This window comes from Marmota marmota, unplaced genomic scaffold (assembly GCF_001458135.2).
Source record: "Marmota marmota marmota unplaced genomic scaffold, marMar, whole genome shotgun sequence".
Lineage (NCBI taxonomy): Eukaryota > Metazoa > Chordata > Mammalia > Rodentia > Sciuridae > Marmota > Marmota marmota.
In genome coordinates this window covers 9,627,710-9,649,619 of record NW_026000164.1, presented here as the reverse complement: position 1 = coordinate 9,649,619, position 21,910 = coordinate 9,627,710, and the positions used below count along the sequence as shown (strand labels likewise).

At 37.1% G+C, this 21,910-nt stretch overlaps 1 protein-coding gene across 1 annotated transcript in view; it reads left to right on the top strand.

Annotated features, from left to right (window-relative positions):
- Positions 1 to 21,910, top strand: part of Mgam2 (maltase-glucoamylase 2 (putative)) — a 79,657-nt gene that overhangs the window by 47,252 nt on the left and 10,495 nt on the right. Inside the window, exons 29-45 of the mRNA XM_048786950.1 lie at positions 19 to 131; positions 687 to 812; positions 2,353 to 2,481; positions 3,940 to 4,047; positions 5,602 to 5,664; positions 6,490 to 6,624; positions 8,110 to 8,194; positions 9,855 to 9,993; positions 13,342 to 13,475; positions 13,733 to 13,767; positions 13,876 to 13,992; positions 14,570 to 14,718; positions 14,827 to 14,911; positions 15,332 to 15,388; positions 15,784 to 15,908; positions 17,103 to 17,191; positions 21,151 to 21,200. Coding sequence (XP_048642907.1) covers positions 19 to 131; positions 687 to 812; positions 2,353 to 2,481; positions 3,940 to 4,047; positions 5,602 to 5,664; positions 6,490 to 6,624; positions 8,110 to 8,194; positions 9,855 to 9,993; positions 13,342 to 13,475; positions 13,733 to 13,767; positions 13,876 to 13,992; positions 14,570 to 14,718; positions 14,827 to 14,911; positions 15,332 to 15,388; positions 15,784 to 15,908; positions 17,103 to 17,191; positions 21,151 to 21,200 — 1,739 coding nt within the window. The remainder of the gene's footprint in view (positions 1 to 18; positions 132 to 686; positions 813 to 2,352; positions 2,482 to 3,939; positions 4,048 to 5,601; positions 5,665 to 6,489; positions 6,625 to 8,109; positions 8,195 to 9,854; positions 9,994 to 13,341; positions 13,476 to 13,732; positions 13,768 to 13,875; positions 13,993 to 14,569; positions 14,719 to 14,826; positions 14,912 to 15,331; positions 15,389 to 15,783; positions 15,909 to 17,102; positions 17,192 to 21,150; positions 21,201 to 21,910) is intronic.

The window sequence follows — 21,910 nt, the reverse complement described above, 5'->3', positions numbered from 1 at the left end:
ATTTTAAAATTTTTACAGATATGACTCTGCAGCCCACTCCTGCCCTGACATACCGCACTGTAGGAGGGATTTTGGACTTTTATTTAGTTTTGGGGCCAACCCCCGAACTGGTAACTCAGCAATACACTGAGGTTGGAAGCCATTGTATCCATTGATATATCACTAAATATTTATTGGGTATTGTTACCATGTTTTCAGTACTGAGATGGGTCAGTCTTTTTCTTTTTACCCTGGGGTGTAAGTTAGATTTTACTAATATGGATGCTAAATGCATATTAATATTACAGGTCTCTCAATTGCTTGCTAAATAGCCTATCTTAAGAATCTCAGATCAGTAATAACCACTACATTCTCAGGTTTCACAGTGTAATAGAATATAGGGAAATGTTAATTACAATATTTCTAGCATTCTTCATCTCTAGGGTTGTTCTACATTTATTTGATTTCCCTATTTTTTTTTTTTTTTTGAGGAAGGCCTCAGGTCAAACAGTAGTCAGTAGAAATTTTCAAATTATTTCAAACAAAAGTCAACTATCTTTTCTTCCTTACAAAGTTACTTGGATCTATTTTTTATTTTTTAATTGACATAACATTTGCATACATTTATGGGGTATGGTATGATAATTTGGTGTATGTATACAATGTGTAATGATCTTATCAGGGTAATTAGCATTCTTCTATTCTAGTTGATTGGTCGGCCAGCAATGACTCCATATTGGGCTCTGGGATTCCAGCTGAGTCGCTATGGATACCAGAATGATTCTGAAATCGCCAGTCTGCATGATGCAATGGTGGCAGCCCAGATCCCCTATGTATGAAACCCTCCCTCAACCTCTGGGTTTAGCTATGGGATTCTGTGACTAATTGTCTATTGAAAACAGCTTCATTGAAATTATTACTGTGGCTACTTCAGCATAAATCCTGTAGCTGTGGAGCTAGTTCTGTGTGAATACATTGTTTTTTAAAGTCTTTGCCTGCTGCCCTTTTGAGTCGAGGTTCAAAACTAAGAGTTGCATGGATCCTTTGGCCACTGGTGGAATGAGTGGAGGGTATTGGCACCCACTAACTCGCTGGAACATCATGTAGTGGCCAAGGCAGTCTTAGAAGCGGGGGTCTGTGTGAAATGGATATGAAGTGGCAATAGGCAAGGAAGTGATTAAAATGAAGCCTTTGCTTTCTTTAAAACACATACACATATCCTAAGTACCTACCTAGTTCCCCAGGAAAGCCCTGAGAAGTGTGGTCAACTGGATTCCACAAACAGTGCACACTCCTTCTCTACTGATTAGTTTTCTACCACTCATTGTCTTTATTGGCTTTCAGTTCACCTCGGAGATTTTTAAAGGCAATTAACAACTGGAAGATGAGAATAAAGTGCTATGATATTCCCATCAATAATTGAGGGCTGGGGCTATGGCTCAGTAGCAAAGCACTTGCCTAGTGTACATGAGGCACTGGGTTCGATCCTCAGCACCACATAAAAATTAACAAATAGAATAAAGGCATTCTGTCCATCTACAACCACAAAAAAATTTTTTTAAAAAATTGACACATGTCCATGCTTAACTTTTATTATAAACTTATTAAACAGAAATTTTAAAATATAGAAAAATCACAAGATGAAAAAGTTCATAGATCTGCCTCACCAAAGCAATCATGCTATTTATATATATAAATCCTATGAATTATATGTCTTTAAAATTATATACAATATATTATATAAGTCATATATAATATATATGTATATTGTATATAAATTATATGTATATAATACACATTAAATTAGTGAATAAAAGACATTTATTTCAGTGAAGGGAGACAACCAATAAATAAATATTAGAGAATGTTAAATCTTTCTTGAATATATAGATATTCTATTTATAATATAGTAGACACGTGCTGATATATATATATTTTAAAGTAAAATATGTATTCTAAGTTGATTTAATTTGATAAGGTTTACTGTAGGAACAAAAGAAACTTAGATATGCAACCTTTTTTTGTTTATTAGGGAAGTCTCACTTTCTTGAACACTTCCACTGGCTTTTTGTATGATAGGCTCACCAAATTTGAGATTTGAAGAGTGGGTAAGACATAAATTGAGGGAAGGAAAGGAAAGCAAGTTCCTGTTGGGGACACAGAAGAAGAAAGTGGGGACAGGTGAATTGTGAGCGGGAATCAGAAAGCAAGGTCAATCAACATAATTGCAAAGTCAGTGTAGTGGGTATTGAGATGGGAAATGATGAGGGCCGGGGCTGGGGGAGCAAGCAGCAGGGTCTGGAGCCTGGAAGAGCAGTTAGTGTGCCCTGCAGCTACCGCTGCAGGAGCCTCAGTATCTGCTCCTTCTTGTAGGACGTCCAGCATGTGGACATCGATTACATGGACCGGAAGCTGGACTTCACCCTCAGCCCTAGCTTTCAAAACCTCGGTGTCCTGATAGAGCAAATGAAGAAGAATGGCACCAGATTTATTCTCATTCTGGTAGGTGTGAAGGCAGATTGCATGCTTCTTTTTGTTTCTGTGTTCACGATTCAAAAATTAAACCCCTGGGAAGAACTGGGAAAAAGGTAAAAGAAACCCCCCCACACATCTTGGCCTCTTCCTGTGAGTCTTTATTTATTATCTTTTAAAAGTTTTGAAAAGCCAATAAAGAAGGAAAGAATAGGTAAAAAAATGCATTGTAAGAGGTGATACTTCTTCATATTTATTATTTTTTCATTGCTGAATGCCACTAGGATTTAATTAATCAGTACTTTTTTGGGGAGAGAGTTAGGACAACTGTAGGCAGAAACACTGAATGTAGGAAAGAATAAAAGGGTCTCACCATTTCAGGCTTCAGGATGAATAGCTATAGCTCAGTCTCATTTTTAGGAAACTGCAGGGGGTTAAAAAATCTCTTATACTGTATCATCATTCAGCAGCCATGAGTCTTAGGGGACCCATTTCTCTTTTATTAAGCCCACAAAAAACGGAGGTAAGATCCAGAATGCCAACTTATTATTTTACATTGGAAGTTATATCTTGGTAAATCAGAAGTAACTACCCACAAAGGATTTCCTCCTTCTAGCTTCCAGAAATCAGAGCATGATTCTTGTTCATTTTAAAATTTAAGTATTTACGAAACATTGGCTACTTGAAAATCACTGTTTTCTAAAGAGTGCGTGTGTTTTAAATTAATGAATTAATGGCATTTATTCTAGTAAAGGGAGACAGCCAATAAAAAACTATTAGGAAGGTAATTTCAGATAATGTTGATTTACATGGCAATTGGGAAACAGCGTAATATAGAGAGTAACTGGGGAAGGTATGAGATGGGCTGATGAATATCAATGTCCATCTCAAATGGCCGCACCATAGAATAGAATGCAGAAGTTCAATTTCTTAAGGAGCACTGCTGTTAGACTCTGGAAATGCTATAAATTGTCTCTCTCCAATTGAGGATAATATCTTATTAAACTGCTTTATCTCCAGGATTTGTTTTCCAAACATTAGCACATCTTTATTTCTCAATAATTTTATGGAGAAATATTAACAAATTCTTTTAATTCTTAGGTCTCTTTTTTAAAAATATTAATTTCCCTGTTTATTGGAAAAGTCACATATGTCATATTATATTTCAATTTTTATGATTTTTTTCCCTTCTTTAGTTATGGCTCTGGGTGTTTACTTTCTATAATATGTAAAAGATTCTTGCTCCCTTTGAAAGAGGTCATCCTTTATAAGGGTCGTCTATCTTACTTTTGGGTCCCGGTGGCAACTTCCATCTTAATTGGTTATGTAATATTCCCAGTAGATACGTCAAATTATCAATGCTTTTTTATTTATCTAATTTTATTTTGGTCCATCATTTTTTTCTGCACTAAATTGTCAAAGTTTGGGAGAGGACTTTCCTTAGGGACATTTTTCTCACCTTTGCAGTCTTAAATCCTGTCACTGCAGGACCCAGCCATTTCTGGCAATGAGACACAGTATCTCACCTTCACCAGAGGACAAGAAGACAACGTGTTCATCAAATGGCCCAACACCAGTGACATTGTCTGGGGAAAGGTGAGGCTTGGGGAAGGGGCTATAATTAATACACAGCACTATGTCTTGATTAAAAGGTGCTCTCAATAAATCATACAAAAATATATCGTTTAATTAATAAATTATGAATGAGTAGAAATCTATCTGATGCTGATTAGGTTAATACACATTAATAAGACCAAGGTCACAGCTCTAATCCTCTAGATATTGAATACCATGTTATTGCCTGGATATGTTCTGATGTCCCACCCTTTATGTATTCCAGCTAGTCATTTAGTAGTAAACATTAGGAATCCCGTAGAGAGAGAAAGACTCTGAAATCTGTGTCTCCCAGCCACCTAAACTCAAAACTCACAACACCTTTGACTTACGATGCTTACTCAGCCTCTCATTTAAATGAATCACCAAGTCCTATAGATTCTTGTTTTTTCTTTGACCCCTTGAATTCCTTTTCTGTGGCCTCAATCCTCATCCTCATTTATCTGATTTATAGCAGCAGTGTTTTATGTGAACTTCCTGACCCACATGACAGTAGCTTTTGCCAGGTTCCAACTCTGTTCCTTAATTTTGCTATGCCACTGCCTACAGTTCTGGATATATGCCTTTCTCACTTTGAATATAGCCTTCTCGGTGTCCCCAGATAATATCTGCACCCCAAGACGAACTCAGATCTTACTTCCTCTTTTTTTTTTGAGAGAGAGAGAGAGAGAGAGTTTTTAATATTTATTTTTTAGTTTTTGGCAGACACAACATCTTTGTTTGTATATGGTGCTGAGGATCGAACCCGGGCCGCACCCATGCCAGGCGAGCACGCTACTGCTTGAGCCACATCCCCAGCCCAGATCTTACTTCTTGAGAAGTACTCCATAACTGTTTCAGTTGCTGTTTTCCCTTTCATGTGTCATTCCAGAGAGAGTATAGCATACCATGTAGCACTTATATATTACTCTCTGTGAACTCTTGGAAAAAAACAGGCAGTATTTACTGCTATAATCTCAGTAGATATAGATCCTCATAATAAGTGCTCAGTAACTGTTTCCTCGTTGAATTAATTAATCAATTTATATAAAGTCCTGCTAATTACAGATGAAATTGTTTGATATATGAAAGTTTTTTTAAACACTAAGAACATTTGTGGGTGTCCAAAAGTTATGGTATTACTTAGAAGTATTGAGACAGAGTTTATGGCTGTGAATGTAAATCAATCTTATTCTTAGAGTCAACCTTAACATTTATTTTTATAAAGGGAATTTTGTTATACACAAAAGTAAAAGGCAGACCAGACCATGGAGTAATTATTTGAAAGATGGTTACTCAGAAGACACATCTAAAATGAATTGGGTTACTTATTAAGTTAAAAATAACATGAAAACTTACGGAATGAAAGAAAAAGATCTGAGCCTAACAGGATTTCACCTAGCAGGATTTCATCTATTGATTTGTATTTACAATTTAATTTATGGCCAAGGTGCCCAGCATTTGTGAAGATGCATGTCATGAAAGTCTAACATGTGAAACACCTCATGGTCTGTTTGCCATGACTTAAAGGTTTCAATATTTCCTCTTTTTCTCTAGGTTTGGCCAGAGCTGCCCAATGTAAATGTGGATGAATCCCTTGACCATGAAACTCAGGTCAAGGTACAGTCATACATGGATTTTGGTCTACATTGCCCTAAATATCTGGATACTTATTTGTTTTATTCTGTTAGATAAATAGCTTATGCTCTGGTTAAATGGCTTTAATGCCAGTGTGCTTGTCTGGTGGTATTTTTTTGCAGAAGGAGATCCTCAAATGAGAAACCTAAAAAATAGCTAAAATGGAAAAGTATAGAAGAAAATTACCAGGGAGTTCCTTACATGTATGCCTTTAATGGATTGCAATCTGAATCTAGTGTTGCTTGAAAAATAAGGAACCAAAGTCCAGAATGCTTTCTCGGAAGAGTATCTCTTATGAACAAATACCCTTTGCAGGTTAATGAATTACCTACATACCAAAGCAAACACTAGCCAGTTGAAAGGAGCAAAGGACTTGGTCTCAGCCCTTGCTCCCATGTCAGCCTGGCACCCACTAACCCTTCTACTGTGCAGCTTGCTTCTCCTTGGATTATGGGGTCCTCCTGCATTTCATTTGATGAGTCAAATGAGTCATGGATCTCTAAATTTACATTGTTTAGAGGCTGACTATCGGGTTTCTAGTTGCCATGACTAATTTTCTAGTCATAAAGGAAGTTCTATGTTTAAAAGCTATCTAACCCTTTTCTAAGAAAATTAAGAATGAACGCATCCTTTCCCCAACTGTGTGTCCACTGTAAACTTTGCAACACCACCAGCAGCAGAATTGAGGTTAAATCAGACGCTGAGCTGGACAGGCTCAAAAGCCTGCTCATCTCCCCTTCCTGTTCCCAGGATTCCCCTTCTTGGACATGCATGACCTCACTATGACAATGCATGTCACTCTTACAGATGTACAGGGCCCACGTTGCTTTCCCTGACTTCTTTCGTAACAGCACAGCTGCATGGTGGAAGAAAGAGATAAACGAGCTCTATGCTAACCCCAGAGAGCCAGCGAAGAGCTTGAAGTTTGATGGACTGTCGATCGTAAGTGCACCCTCAGTGGTTACTCTTTAGAATGTTCATATTCAAAACTTGGGGAAGCAATTCGGAGACTAGAAGAAGCAGGGCACTGGAATCAGAGGCATGAAAGGAAGGGTGATGGTACAGAATCTAGGTCCTGGGAATAGGAGTAGCAGAGATTATTGTGGACCTGCCCAGGGTCGTGTCTTCTGGAGGAAATGAGAGCCCATAGAGGAGACGTGCTACTGCGGGAGATGCCAGGGCATGAGGGAGAGGGAGCGGTGCCCTTGTCTCTTACTCTCAACCCTCCATCTATTGCTGGCGCTTCCTGTTGGCTAAACTGACCTAGAAGCCCTGAAGCCTGTCCTGCAACACAGGGCAGAACTGGGGACAGGCAAGGCATAAATCTATGAGCAAAGAGACATTTACCCTGAAGGAATAGCTTAAAAAGCCCTGAGTGAAGGGCTTCTGGAGGTGTCTCTGGGACATGTGTCCAAGGGCCCCTCTATTTATGTTTTTCTAAGGATAGGAATCTTATCAATGTCATGATTTCCTTCCCCTCTATCTAGTGGCCTGAAAACCTAAGCAGTTACCAGGTTAGCTAGGAAGAGCTGCTCAAGTCTAGGTCAGGCTGCAAGAAGCTTGTGATTCACAAAAGACAAACCTATAAGCCCACTGTCTGCCTGGGGGCCTCCCTGACCACTTGAACCTTCAGGGTAAATAGGCACAGAGCAGACAGGTGAGAATGCATAAATGAACCCAAACAGGCAAATCAGACAGTGAAGAGATATAGATAACTCTGAGAAACAAGAGATTCTGATAACTGTGAAGTATTTGTTCCCATTGAAAGAAAGCTGCATAATTCAAAATAATGAATAGTTCTCCAAATACTTGCCTTTGCCTTTAGTATGTTCCATATAAGATAACATAACATACAAAACTTTAACTTCTCTATTTATAAAGTAGACAACTTTTGCCAAAATATGATTTTATTTCCAGACTGGTTTCTGAATCATATACAACTTTTCAGGAATGTGTCTACTGCAGAAAGTGAGATATGTCTCCTTGTGTTTGGTGCACGTGAATATCAGAATTAGTCCAAGCTATTGGCTAAGAAAAAGGAGAGAGAGATCATAGTGATCCCTGACTGCAGATACAAAGTGAATAATTTGTGGGTAGACAAACAAAGATGTGCTTCTCCTGTGGTATAGATGAATCAAATTGTTTCCTTAGGTTCTGGATTCAGCATAGTCTCAATATTTTTGCTGTTAGGTTACCACTTCATAAATTTAAAAATGCCAAGTGAGCTGGAAGGAGTTTAACACTCCACAGAAGCAGATGTGGACTCTTAAGTCCACTTTAGTCAATGCCAGGATTAAGCAGAGTCCCCTGAGCCACTACAGAGACAAAGCTTCAGTGCAGGCCGGGCATCTTCTGCAGCTAGTGTCCTCTAGGTGAAGGCCATACAGACCTGACGTGATGGAATCTTCTCTTGCTAACTTAATTCAGGATATGAATGAGCCGTCAAACTTTGTGGATGGATCTGTTGGGGGCTGCCGCAGTGAAGTTCTTAATAACCCACCCTATATGCCAGGTAGGTAAAATATTACTTTATCAAATTATTGCTCTGTTCAAACACTGAAGATTTCCCTCTTACTGTCAAAGTAAAGCCTAATTTGTGTGTGTGTGTGTGTGTAGAAATAATGACATGACATTGTATGAAAGAAACCAAGCAATGCGTTTTATTATGTTGACAATGGTGAACTGAATGCTAAACTTTTAAAAATTGTTCTTTTTAGATATATATGAGAAAATGTTCTTTTTAGATATACATGTATAATATTTGGACATATTATACATACATGGAGTATAACTTCCCTTATTTGTCATTGTACATGATGTGAAGTTACACTGGATGTATTCTCATATAAGAATGTAGGAAAGTTAAGTCCGACTCATTCCACTGTCTTTCTTTCCCCTCCCTTTCCTTCATCCCCTTTGTCTAATCCAGCGAATTTCTATTCTCTGCCCCCGCTCCATTATGTGTTAGCATCCACATATCAGAGAGAGCATATGGCCTTTGGTTTATTGGGATTGGCTTATTTTGCTTAGCATGATAGCCTCCAGTTCCATCCTTTTACCAGCAAATGCCATAATTTCATTCTTCTTTATATCTGAATAATAATCCATTGTGTATATATACCACATTTTCTTTATCCATTCATTTGTTGAAGGGCACTTAGGTTGGTTCCGTAGCTTACCTATTGTGAATTGAGCTGCTATAAACATTGATGTGGCCATGTCACTATAGTATGCTGATTTTAAGTCCTTTGGGTATAGACTGAGGAGTAAGATGTCTGGGTCAAATGATGGTTCCAATCCAGGTTTTCTGAGGTATCTCCACATTGCTATACATAGTGGTTACATCAATCTGCAGTCCCATCAGTAATGTATGACTATACCTTTCCCCCCAACATCCTTGCCAACATTCATTGTTACTTGTATTCTCGATAATTGCCCCAAATGCTAAACTTTTCAATAAACCCCTTCTCTCTCTCTCTCTCTCTCTCTCTCTCTCTCTCTCTCAATTAGTAAATGAAAATCTAGTCCTGAACTTTCAGTCTGTGTTTGCAGATAGTTCATGAAAGATACCCCTTGGTAGTTCCAGAGTGCAAACTGAAATATGATGTTGGGATCAAACACTTCTCAAATGATTGAATCCTCTCATCTTACAGAGGCCCCAAAAGGAAGTGAGTTCCTAAGAGCAGTGTACCAGAAATTCATGAAGCAGAATCTGAGACACAGGTTTCTTTGTGTCTAGGTCGCTGCCATGCAGAGCCGTGTCCGTTAGCTCAATTATTCTTTCATTCAGTTTCTCCTTCCACCCACATGTATATGACAGGCAAAAGCTGGTGAAACTGAGCAAAACAAGATCTATTCCCTTGAGAACATTACCATCTAGTGGAAAACCCAATCCTTTCACCCAAGGAGTTTGTCAACTTGTAAAACCAGTGGTGACAGCATTCCCTAAGTTAGAGTTGGAACACAGCCAAGGGTGCTTTTCCCCTGCCATACCCCATTCTTACCTTTTACAAATTTTATTAAGTCATAGGATGTTGCTTTTGTACATTAAAAACAAAAAACAAAAAACGGAAATTGAACCTATTACTGGTAACAAAAGTGCTGATTGAAATAGAGAAATGTCAGAATGAATGTACAAGTCATTTGGGAAATAACTCAACATTTCCCCTCAGATTTGGAATCTAGGGACAAAGGCCTGAGCAGTAAGACCCTGTGCATGGAGAGTGAGCAGATCCTGCCAGATGGCTCCCGGGTGCGACACTATGACGTACACAGCCTGTACGGGTGGTCCCAGACCAGACCGACATATGAGTGAGTGTTTTTGACAATTGCAGCACAGATAATTTTCTACATTCCTGTATTTGTTGTTTCATATTTGTATTGCATTTGTACTTACATGATGCCAGCTAAATGGAGCAGTGTCAAACAGATCACGCCTGGTTGCCCAAACAACCCAGAGTACATTCACAGAGTTATACATCCAACACTAAAATAAAATTTTAGAATATTTTCATCATTTCAAAAGAAAAACCTTGATCTGTTAACAGTCATTCCTCCCTGTCCCCACTTCCTGAGCTCCAGCCAATACTAAGCTACTTTCTGTCGTTAACATTATCCATTCTGTGTATTTCAAGTAAATGAAATTGCATAATAATTTTGTGTCTGGCTTCTTTCCCTGGTATGTTTTCAAGGTTCATCTATGTTGCAGGATGTATCAGTACTCCATTCCTTTTATTGATGAATAATATTCTACTGTCAAGATAGAGCATATTTTGTGTGTCTATCAGCCAGCAGACATTTGAGTGGTTTTCAGATCTTGGCTATTATGAATAGACATGTATAAACATTCACTGCAAGATTTTGAATCGAAATGTGTTTATTTTCTCTTTAATATATATCTAGGAGTAGAATTTTCAGATCGTATGGTAACCGTATATTTAATATCTTAGAGATATTAACTCTCTAAGAACTGTCTAAAGAGTTTGGCCTTGAAAAATACCATTTGACATTCTCACCAGCAATGGATGAGGGTTGAAGTTACTTTGTATCCATACCAACACAAGTTATTTTTACCCTTTTTATTATAGACATTATAATGGGTTTTAAGTTACCTTGTATCCATACCAACAAGCTATTTTTACCCTTTTTATTATAGACATTTTAATGGACCTAAAGTACATCAATTTTTGTCTTCATTTCCCTAATTACCAGTTCTGTTGAATATTGTTTCATGTACCTATTGGCCATTTATGTATCATTTTAGCAGAAATGTCTATTTGAATTCTTTGCCTATTTTTAAGTTATTTGTTTTTAGGATTGGATTGTAAAAACTCTTCATATATTCTGGATACAAGTGATTGATAGATATATGGTCTGCAAATATTTTCTCTCATTCTGTAAATTGTCTTTTCACAGAATGCCCATTTTGAGTTATTTTTTGCATGATTTATGGTATGAAGTAGAGGTTTGATTTCCCCCCCCCCCCCATTTAATCGTCTTGGCACCTTCTGAAAAATCAACCAACAGTAAATGAGAGTGATTACTTATGGCCTCTTAACTCTATTTCATTGATCTCTATATCTACCTTTTAATAGTACTATGCTGTTTTATTTAACAAGGTACGAATCTTCCAATTTTGTTCTTTTTCAAGATTATTTGGATATTCTGGCTTCCTTGCATTTGATGTGAATTTTAGGATCAGCTTGGCAATTTCTACAAGACAGATAGGTATTACATTGAGCCTGCAGATCAATTAGGGAAGTGTTACTTCTTTACCAATATTAAATCTTCTGATTCATTAATATAGAATATATTTCCACTTCTTCAATTTCTTTCAACAATAATTTTAGTTTTCAGTGTATATGTTTTTGACCATGTCTCTTCAAATGTATTTCTTCAAATACACATACAAATGTGTATTTGTACACTTGATAATGTCTTTTTTGTTCTATTGTTTTTTTATCTCACATAGTTATTTTATTTTCTGACTACATATGTGCACAGAAGATTTATTTTCTTTCAAGAACTGTTTGGAGATCCTTTATGTATGTTTGCGCATGAGGAAAACATAGCTTGCTGTTTCTCTTCTTTTCTTTCTTTCTTTTCTCTTTTGGTACCAGGAATTGAACTCCTGTAGTGCCTAACCACTGAGCCACATTCCCATCCCTTTTTATTTTGAGACAGGGTTGCTGAGTTGCTTAGGGATTCTCTAAGTTGATGAGGATGGCCTTGAATTTACAATCCTCCTGCCTCAGCCTCCCAAGTCACTGGGACAGGAATGAACCACTAAACCCGGTCAATGACTGCTTTTTGAAGCATGGCATAACAGAATGCATTGTACCAATAAGCTATAGTCATATATATTGTTATTTGGATCCCAGATTTGCCTCCTTGCTCTATAAATAATATTTAACAAGTTTTGAAACTTAGCTGAGCTTCAGTTTCCTAACAGTAAAAAGAATGCAGGGAGACCTTCCTCATGTGCTTCAAAGATGGCACCATGTGCTGCTGGGATACAGCAACAGATCCACAAATAGTTGTCAAGCCCTCACCCCATCCCTCCTCTTCCATCCACATAGAGAACTAGTTTAATAGATCTTTTTTTTTTTAGAAATGAAATCCATACTCTAGGGGCTGGTGTATCCCTTCCTGTCCTGATGTGAAGTTGGTTAGGATTCTCAGCATGATTTTCAGATAGCAAATTCCTTTTGGGGAGAAGTTCTCTGACTCCAAAGGGAACAACACTGCTACCTCGTGCTCCAGCTGCGTGGAATCCCATGGCTGTGCTTCCTCAATCTTGGTCCTTTTTTTTTTTTCTTCTTCTTCTTTATGTACTGATTGGGTTAAGGGTTTCATTTATTTTATGAACCTTCTTGTATTGACTTACACATGAATTATAACATTATGGAATCAGCCTACGTATTCATTAGCAAATGAATGAATAAGAAATTTTTATGTATAAGTATTTTATATATCATATATATATAAATTATATACATGTATTCCACACATACATATACCCACCTATACATACACATACATACAGTAGAGTTTTATTCAGCCATTAAAAAAAAACACAGAATTATATTATTGCAGGAAAAAGGATGGAGCTGGAGACCATACTTTTGAGTAAAATAAAACAGACTGAGAGAAAAAAGTGTATGTTTTCTCTCATATATTGAAGTTGGAAGGAAAAAAACAAATCAAACACAAAAGTACTTCATGAAATTAGAAGGGATCCAGTAGGGTATAGGAAGAAGACTAGGGGGAGGGTGGAGAAGGTATTAGGGAGTAAAATTGATCAAAATTTTTTTTAGATATGCACAAATTAAAGAGAATATGAGACTAGTTTTACACAGTGAAGAATGAGAGGGAGGATGAAAGAGTTCTTCTAAACAAAGTCTATTGTCTTTTGTAAAATTTACCACATTCGTTCCCAATGCTGTGTTTGCATAGGCAGAAATTTGTAGAAAATGTAATCAGGGTCAGAAAATCAGCAACAGGAGATCATTATTGAATGTCAGACCTTGGCTAGGATGGGAGGGACATTTTTAAACTACATTTTTAAAGACTGATCAGTTCACAAGTCAAGGTTGAGTGAAAGAACTCAGGCCGTGGAACAACTCAACAGTTAACTTAATCTTGTTCCCCTCCTACCAGAGCTGTGCAGGAAGTGACTGGACAGCGAGGGACTGTCATCACCCGCTCCACATTCCCCTCCTCTGGCCGCTGGGGAGGACACTGGCTGGGAGACAACACTGCTGAGTGGGACCAGCTGGGGAAATCTATCACTGGTGTGTGGCTTGTTCCCGGGGCCTCTGCTCGTTTTGGGGGTGGGGTACTGGGTATGTATAGATTATCATGTAGGCAGGCAGTAAAGTCAAGAAGAGTTGAGTTCTTTGTGGTTGTGGGTTTTAATTTACAATCATTTTTTTTTCAATATTTTCATTATGAATGGCCCAGGGTCTTGAATGATAGGGAAAAATTGGTCAAACATTTTCTCTTCCAAAAGGACCTCTTCTGCTAACACAGCCATATTATCTCATTGCAGGCATGATGGAGTTCAGTCTCTTTGGAATATCTTATGTAAGTCATCTTGGAGTCATTACTAATGCCTTGTCAGGTTCCAATGTCAGCACCTTCAAAAAAACCCACAAAAACTCTCATGCTCTGATTCTTTTTTCATTTTCTCAGACAGGAGCAGATATCTGTGGCTTCTCTGGAGATGCTGAGTATGAGATGTGTATTCGCTGGATGCAGCTGGGAGCCTTCTACCCCTTCTCCAGGAACCACAACACCAAAGGGACAAGGGTGAGGCAGCCATCGTTTATGCTGCAGGCGTTTGTACCCTCAGCCAGGCCTTCTTTTTAATTCACAAGAGTATCATACCTATTTTCCGAGAAAAAGCACACACACACACACACACACAGAGCACAATAACTCCTCTTCTTGGAATATCTACAAAATTCAAAACTCCAGAGTTATCAATAATTTTTAAGAATACACTATTCATCATGTTCTGGAGGATTAGTACCTATGAGGAAAGAAGTTTTTATAGTTCCTGCATAGGACTGAAATATAAGAAGCACCTCTTGCTTTTAAGAATATTGAATTTGTGTTGCATTCAGATTCACCTGAGATATATCAGCACTGAATAGAGAACTACTTCTCTTCACATGTGCAAGGGCAAAGCTGGACCTGGGTGTGGTCCTTAGGGATCAGTGTAAAAAGAAAGAGCAACACTTTCACACTTTCTAGTTTTTCAGGTGGCAGGGCAGGGTAAAAAGTAGGCTGGAATGAAGTATATATATCCAGTATACACACTGGATAACCCCTTACTGATACTACAAAAATTGGTGATCTGTGATATGCTCTCTTATCCCTTTAGAGACAAGATCCTGTGGCCTGGAATTCAACCTTTGAGAACTTCTCAAGGAAAGCCCTGCAGCTCAGATATACCCTGCTGCCCTACCTCTACACTCTGATGCATAAAGCTCACACAGAGGGCAGAACCGTCATCCGACCCCTTTTCCATGAGTGAGTATAGCCTGTGTCCCTTGCCTGTGGGTGGCCTGCAGATCTGGACAGGTCTTGTAAATCACCCTCTGTAACAGTGTGTGTGAGTTTTCATATTTATCATTTAAGGTTTACAGATGACAAGACAACGTGGGATATAGACCGTCAGTTTATGTTGGGACCTGCCATCTTGATCAGCCCTGTGCTGGAAAGTGTGAGTTTTTCATTGTAGATCAGGAAGCCTCTTATCACACAGTGCAAAGTCACAGGAAAAGCATTTTCAATATCCCCTTGTCTTGTTACAATCACTATTTACTTTCTATAATGTCTCAAGGAGATTTTTTTTTGTTTTTTTTCCAAGATTCCCATTAATGAAAGCTTCACAATAACGATTAACTTCTCATTATGAATTTTTGTCACCTTTTGCCCTTTTCCAACTTACTCTTTATAAAAAATTATTTTTCTGTGTATTTGAAAAAGAAATTCTCAGTCTATTTCTTTAAAAAAAATCTCAAATTCTTGACATCCTAATAGAATTCTATTTTTAATATTAATTCTGCAGAAAATGATTTAAAAGTTAAAATTATTTCCTTATTGCAATACTCAATAATGACATGTTCATTTTGTGTTTCAGAACACATTTGAGATCAGTGCTTATTTTCCCAGAGCCCAGTGGTATGACCATAGCACGGTAAGAACAAATGTATTTGTGAGGACCCGGGTGGCTCTCTGCAGGCTAGAGAAGTGGTTAGAACTTTTTTTCTGACTTCTGAACATATATTTTCTAAGGCAGTAACTTCCAGCCTTTTCAGCTGTTGCAAGATTTGTTTAAATGAAGGGATGCATTAAAGCATAAATAGATAAAATCTGAGATTCTGTATCCCATTGATGTCTACCAGTTACCCTTCAGGAGAGACAGAGAAAAGACTAGGTTTTCAGAGTCTTAAGCAAAATGAAAAAAAATTGTTTTCTCTCCCAGTTTGCAATATGTTGCTAACTTCTTTGAAAAGAAGGACTTGTAATGGAGCATGCATTCGTTTAATCAGTTCATCTGTTCCCATATCTTGCCTGTATGATCCTTCCTAGGAATCTGCCTACAGATCCACAGGTGAGTTGGTAATACTGAAGGCTCCCCTAGACCACATCAACCTTCATGTCAGAGGAGGCTACATCCTGCCTTGGCAAGAGCCTGCCATTAACACTTACTACAGGTAAGAAGAAGAGGTGGGATTTGATGGCCTTGCTTGGCCATGTGAGGCACCTTAAGGCTGTTCCATATTTACCAGGGCTATGTGGATAAATCAATCAAATTGCAGATGGGTCTTCCTGGTTGGATTCTGAGTGCCTTCTGAATAGGATCTGGAGAATGAGTTCATAAAGGCAGTCTTGGAAAGATCTTTTATTCTAATGCTGTGTGATGGTGAAATGCTTTCCTGAGGGTGGAAGCATGTTTCTCTTCCCACACAATTAAAAATATAGGAGTATTAATGAGCTTCTTGCCTTGTGATGGCTACCCAGGGATGTAGTTCTAATTCCAGGGTGACTTTGGTCAATGCAAGAAGATATTCCTTTCTCTCTCTCTCTCTCTCTCTCTCTCTCTCTTTCTCTCTCTCTGTATAAGAGGAATGGGCTACAGGGAATAATNCTGTATATATATATATATATATATATATATATATATATATATATATATATATATATATGAACTCACTCATTAAGGAGAATATATTTTGTCAAGAAAGGCATCTGCAAACAGAGATAGCAACCCTGAAGGAGAGAGGTCAATTTACAGTCTGTGGTGTAAAGCCCAGATTTACATGAAAGAGGGCTTTGAGCTGGATCTTAAATAATGAATAGGATTTGAATGGATGAGTGCAAGAGAAAAATATATTCTGGGAGGATGAAAGAACTAAGGAGTGGATTGGATTTGGGGAATAGCAAGCCATTTAGTTTAATTGGAGCATAGATAAGGGAAGGGGTCATATAAATTAAATTCAAGCAGGAATAGAGCAGATCATGGAGGGCTATGAATGTCTAAGTAATTTAGAGCAACTTGAATAAGTAATTTAGAGAAACCTGAAAGCTATTGAAGAGTTCTTTTTTCTTGAGGTTTCTTCCTGAGGACTTCAGACCTCATTAAATTACTTTAATATGTATATTTATAAAGTATGTATATTTAGTTTTTGAAAGTTGAAATTAAATCAAATGTTTCATTAAACATTAAATGTTTCCATTAACTTTTAAGTATCATATTTTATCACATTTTACCTCTTTTTAGAACTTTATGTGCATATTTAATATGCTACTTTTATTTCTGGATAAGTAATATTTTCAACATGAGCTGTTCTTCATTCTTAAAACCTACAAACTAGTGAAAATTAATACCCCTCCCCTTTTTTTGATAGTCGACAATGTTTTATGGGGTTAACTGTTGCTTTGGATGATGATGGGAAGGCTGAAGGTCAACTGTTCTGGGATGATGGACAAAGCATTGGTGAGTGTGAACTTCCCAGAATCCTTGAACATCATTCAGAAAAGCAGTACCCTAGAGGATCAGTGTGTAACCATAGGAACTTAAAATCTCTCTGTGTCTGCTACTGTCAATATGATCCTGGTGTGGGAAGAACTTTTACAACTTTTCCCTGCTCGTGTTATGCTACAAATTATTATAGACCAGGTATATGATGCTATAGACCAGGTATATTTATCCAGCCAGGGATGGTCTCTCTTACTCTGATAAAATAGTGTGGATACAAATATCAGGCTGACAGTTAAATTCATTCTCAATGGAACAAGGACTGGGCTCTATTATTGGGCCAGCTGGTCACACCAGGCATCTTTTTCCTCATATGTTGGCCCACTCAGGAAAAAAAAATAGAGTTAGAAAATTTCTTGGTAACTCATAAATTGGGAATTAAGTATCACCTAAAGGATACTTCACACCTTATGTGCTTTCACTCCCCAATCCAGGGACAAGCTCATTCTGCCTTGGATTGGAATCTACTATTGTAATCAGAGCAGCCTCTTTCTCAGACATTTCTGTGGAAATACTGACACACTGCTGCCAACCAGTTACTTTTCACTACTTATATACTGTGGAACAGAACATTTTGTCTTGCAGCTTGCCACATTTTCTGAAATGTTAATCTATTTCTCACTACTGCATTTCTAAAGGCTTCCTTTTTTTTAGTTTTATTCATTATAAAGATAAGATACTCTCATTAAAGCATGAAGTGTTCTCTTCAAAAAGTCTTAAAGATAGAAATTTAGAAAAAAATATGTCCACTTTTAATATTTTTGCTGTATTACTTTTGGATTTACATTACTTAATAAAATGTGTGATTTTTTTGTAGCTGGAAGCATACTACAAATTTAATTTGTGAAGCCTGCTTATTTTCACTTAACATAATGAAAGACACAATTCTAGATGTATTATATTCTCCTTATAAGCACCATTATGACATAGATTCTATCAGGAAGCTATGCTGTAATTTATGTAACTGTGTAATTGTTCTTTATATAGGATGCTTTCAGTTTTCATTTTTATGAATCACATTTTGTAGTATTAGCCTGTGTTTGCATTTTAGATTATTTCCATAAAGTATATTCCTTAAAGATCATTATTTTCCTTTCTTCAAAGAGTTGTAATTTACATAAATAAAATGTCTTCATTTTTAAATAGAGCTCTTGAATAGTTGGCAGATACACACAGTGAGATGACCACCATCACATCAAGATACAGGATCTTTTCATGACCCAAGAGCACCCTTATTTTTTCCAGTCAGCTTTTCCCACTTCCACCTGCTACTTCCAGGAAAAGGCAGTATTTATTCTGCTTTCTCCAACTACAGACAGAGCCATGTCTCCTAGGTTTTATATGAGTAGAATCAGGTGGTGTAGACCCTTTATGTGTCTTTAGATTTTCACTTATCAGAATGCTTTTTAAATTCACCCGTGTTGTTGCTTGTAAAAGGAGCTAATTACTTTTTAGTCCTGAATAGCATTCCATTTTGTGGATATACCACAATTTGCCCATGGATTTACTGATAAATATTTAAGTTGCTTCATTTTTGGAACCATTATTTGTGTATAAAACATTTTGTGATCTTATCTGTTCATCTCTCTTGCCTAAAAATCTGGGAGTGGAATTGCTGGGCCATATTGGATAAATACAGGTTTAATGTTCAAAGAAATTGCCAAAATTATATTCTAATGTGGCTGAACTATTTCCTATTATTAACAGCAATGATTAAGAATCCAACTTTTCTCATCCTCGCTAATACCTGGTATTATCAGTTTTTATACTAAATACTAAAATATGGAACAATTAGATTTAATTTAAATTTTCTATTAGCAGATTTTCCTTGCTTACATAAAGTAATATAAAGGCTACTTCAAGGATAATCTTATAATCTTTAAAAATTCTGTGAGCCAAATCTCATTCTTGAAAACTCTTCATTAACTGATAAAAGTGGCTATAGTGTTTGCTTAAGTTGCATTCATTTTAAGGCTAAATTTAAAATACCATATGGATTTTGTAATTGTTTACTTCCCTATGAGGTAATGTTGAAGACATAGAAGAGAGTCAGTCAGTTCAAGGAGATAATTTTTTGGACTATTGGCAAGAGACTGAAATGTTGACAAAGGTCAAGAATAGATCATGATGTAAAACTGACTTTTAAGAAATAGGAGGAGGTATGAAAGTACCATGAGGAGAATGAATAAAGTAGATACCAACTAAGAAATAAAGTATTCCTCTTTTTTTGAGTTTTCACATTTTGTGGTTTTAATTACCTATGGTCAGCAACAGTCCAAAACTATTAAATGGAAAATTCCAGAAATAAGTAATTGATGCAGTGGGTAGAGTGTATGAAATTTTATGCAATCTTAGTCCATCTCACTTAGGATATGAACCATCAGTTTATCCAGTGTATCCATGCTGTATATGCTACCCTCCAATTAGTCACTGAGAAGGCATTTTTGTTATTAGGTTAACTGTTGCACTATTTCAATGCTTATATTTTACTTAATAATGGCCCAAAGCTCAAGCCTACAAAATTATGTTACAATTGCTATATATTATTATTAGTTTTTGTTAATCTCTTACTATGCCTAATTTATAAATTAAAGTGTAACATAGGTATGTATATATAGGAAAAAAACACAGTAATAAGCTTCAGTACTATTAATACTAGTACTGGTATTAGAAACTAGTTTCTGGTATCTGCTAGAGATAGCAGAACATATGCCCCATGTATAAGTGGGGACTACTGAATTTCAAGGGGGAGATGTGTAGGTAAAGGGTGTCTTAAGAACCTTGAACACTGTGAAGAGATATTTAGATTTAATATATTATGTCACTTGTGACTTTGAAAGGATAAGATTCAGTGATAAAAAGAAAAAAGGAAGAACGTAAGAATGTAAGATCAAATTTCAAGTTGAATACACAGACATCACAAGCAAAATCTACCTTTTTGAGACAAATGGCAATGAAAAGGAGATCTAATGGTCGAGTTTTCTGGAGCATACTATATATATCCTGGAAGATCAGTGAAGGCATGTAGCGATGAAGAACTCACGGAGTGTACTCTGTAGCAGCAGGAGGACTTTGGATCTCTGGCATTCTAGGAGAATGAGCTAAGAGTAGGGACAGAGAATAATGAAGATAAAGATGATGACTGATGATGATGATGAACAGCGATTTCCCCTTTTTTTATTGGTACATTGTAATTATACATATCAGTGGGACTTGTTACGCATTTGTTCATGCATACAGCATAACAATATAATTTGGGCAAATTTGTTCTCTAGTACCACGTACAACAAATTTTGACCATTTATTTTGCACAACTACAGTGTATGTGCCTATTGTCATTATGGGCACTATTCTTATCTCCATTTACAGATGATAAAACATTTTTACTTGTCTGAGGCACAACTACTAAGTACTAGAGCTGGGATTTAAATCCATGTCTCTCTGACTTGGAATCCTGAATCCCTAAACACTTTCCTCAGCTTTGGGCCTTTATCATTACACCCATGGGGACTCTCATGGCTATATGCTTGTTACATCAGTGCAGAATGACTAACCAAGTCTCCACATTTCACCTATGGTTCTATTCCGAATTTAACTCAGATTATTTTGCATATGCAACCTCCTGACCCCTCTCCATCTCCATACCTACTCCACTCATACATCCCCATAATAACCCAGGGTAAAATATTTCTTGAATACTACCTATAGTTGCGGGGGTGGTGGTGGTAGATGTGTTACTCAGAACCCAGAACCTCATGTATGTTGGGCAAGTGGTTGGCTACTATTGAGCACTTCTCAGGGAATTGATGATATCCAGATTGGCTTTTGTGACCACATTAAGATATTTTCTGACTTGATTATCTGCTGCAATGGAAGCATTGAGCAGTTGCTTATTTTCTTCTTCCTCTTGCTTTCAGACACCTATGAAAATGGAAACTATTTCTTGGCAAACTTTATTGCAGCTCAGGTAATGCTATTTTGTTGAACTTTATAAATGCTTTTTCCAGTTAGTTACAGATTAAACATTATCAGTTAATGTTTATAATATCTCACATTTTAACAGGAGGTCTTTATTGCCTTTACCAATTCAGATTTGTTAACATTAAAATAGGGAAGAAAAGAAATCCTTATTTTGATAATTATCCAATAGTATTATTATAGATAAAGAAATTTGGAACTCACATTGATCCAGGGAAAAAATGGATTCCTAAATGTGTACCATGTTTTCAGATGAGAAATTTAATAAGCTGTTTTGCAATAATGCTGCACCACAGACAACCTCAAACCCTCAGTGGCATGCAACTATAAGCACTTGGTTATTAGACTGCAAAACTCAGATGACTGGACTGAATTTGGCTGATACTGGCTGGCTCAAAAGTGACTGCATTTAGCCACTGGTTCTAGGCTGCTTGAGTTATCTTGGCTTCACTTTCTCACATACCTGGCATATCAGCTGACCTACAGATGATCTAACATGACCTATAGGATGGTCTGAGCATGATGTTTTTATGATTATGGAAGAAGGTGCAAATTGACATGGAAATGCCTATAATCACCTCATGCATGGAGCTGACTAATCTCCCACTAGCAAAGCTAAGTCAGATGCGCACGTGGGACAGCATATTGCATTAAGTCAGGCAAAATTACCAAAATTACATAGAAAAGTGAGGAATGAAT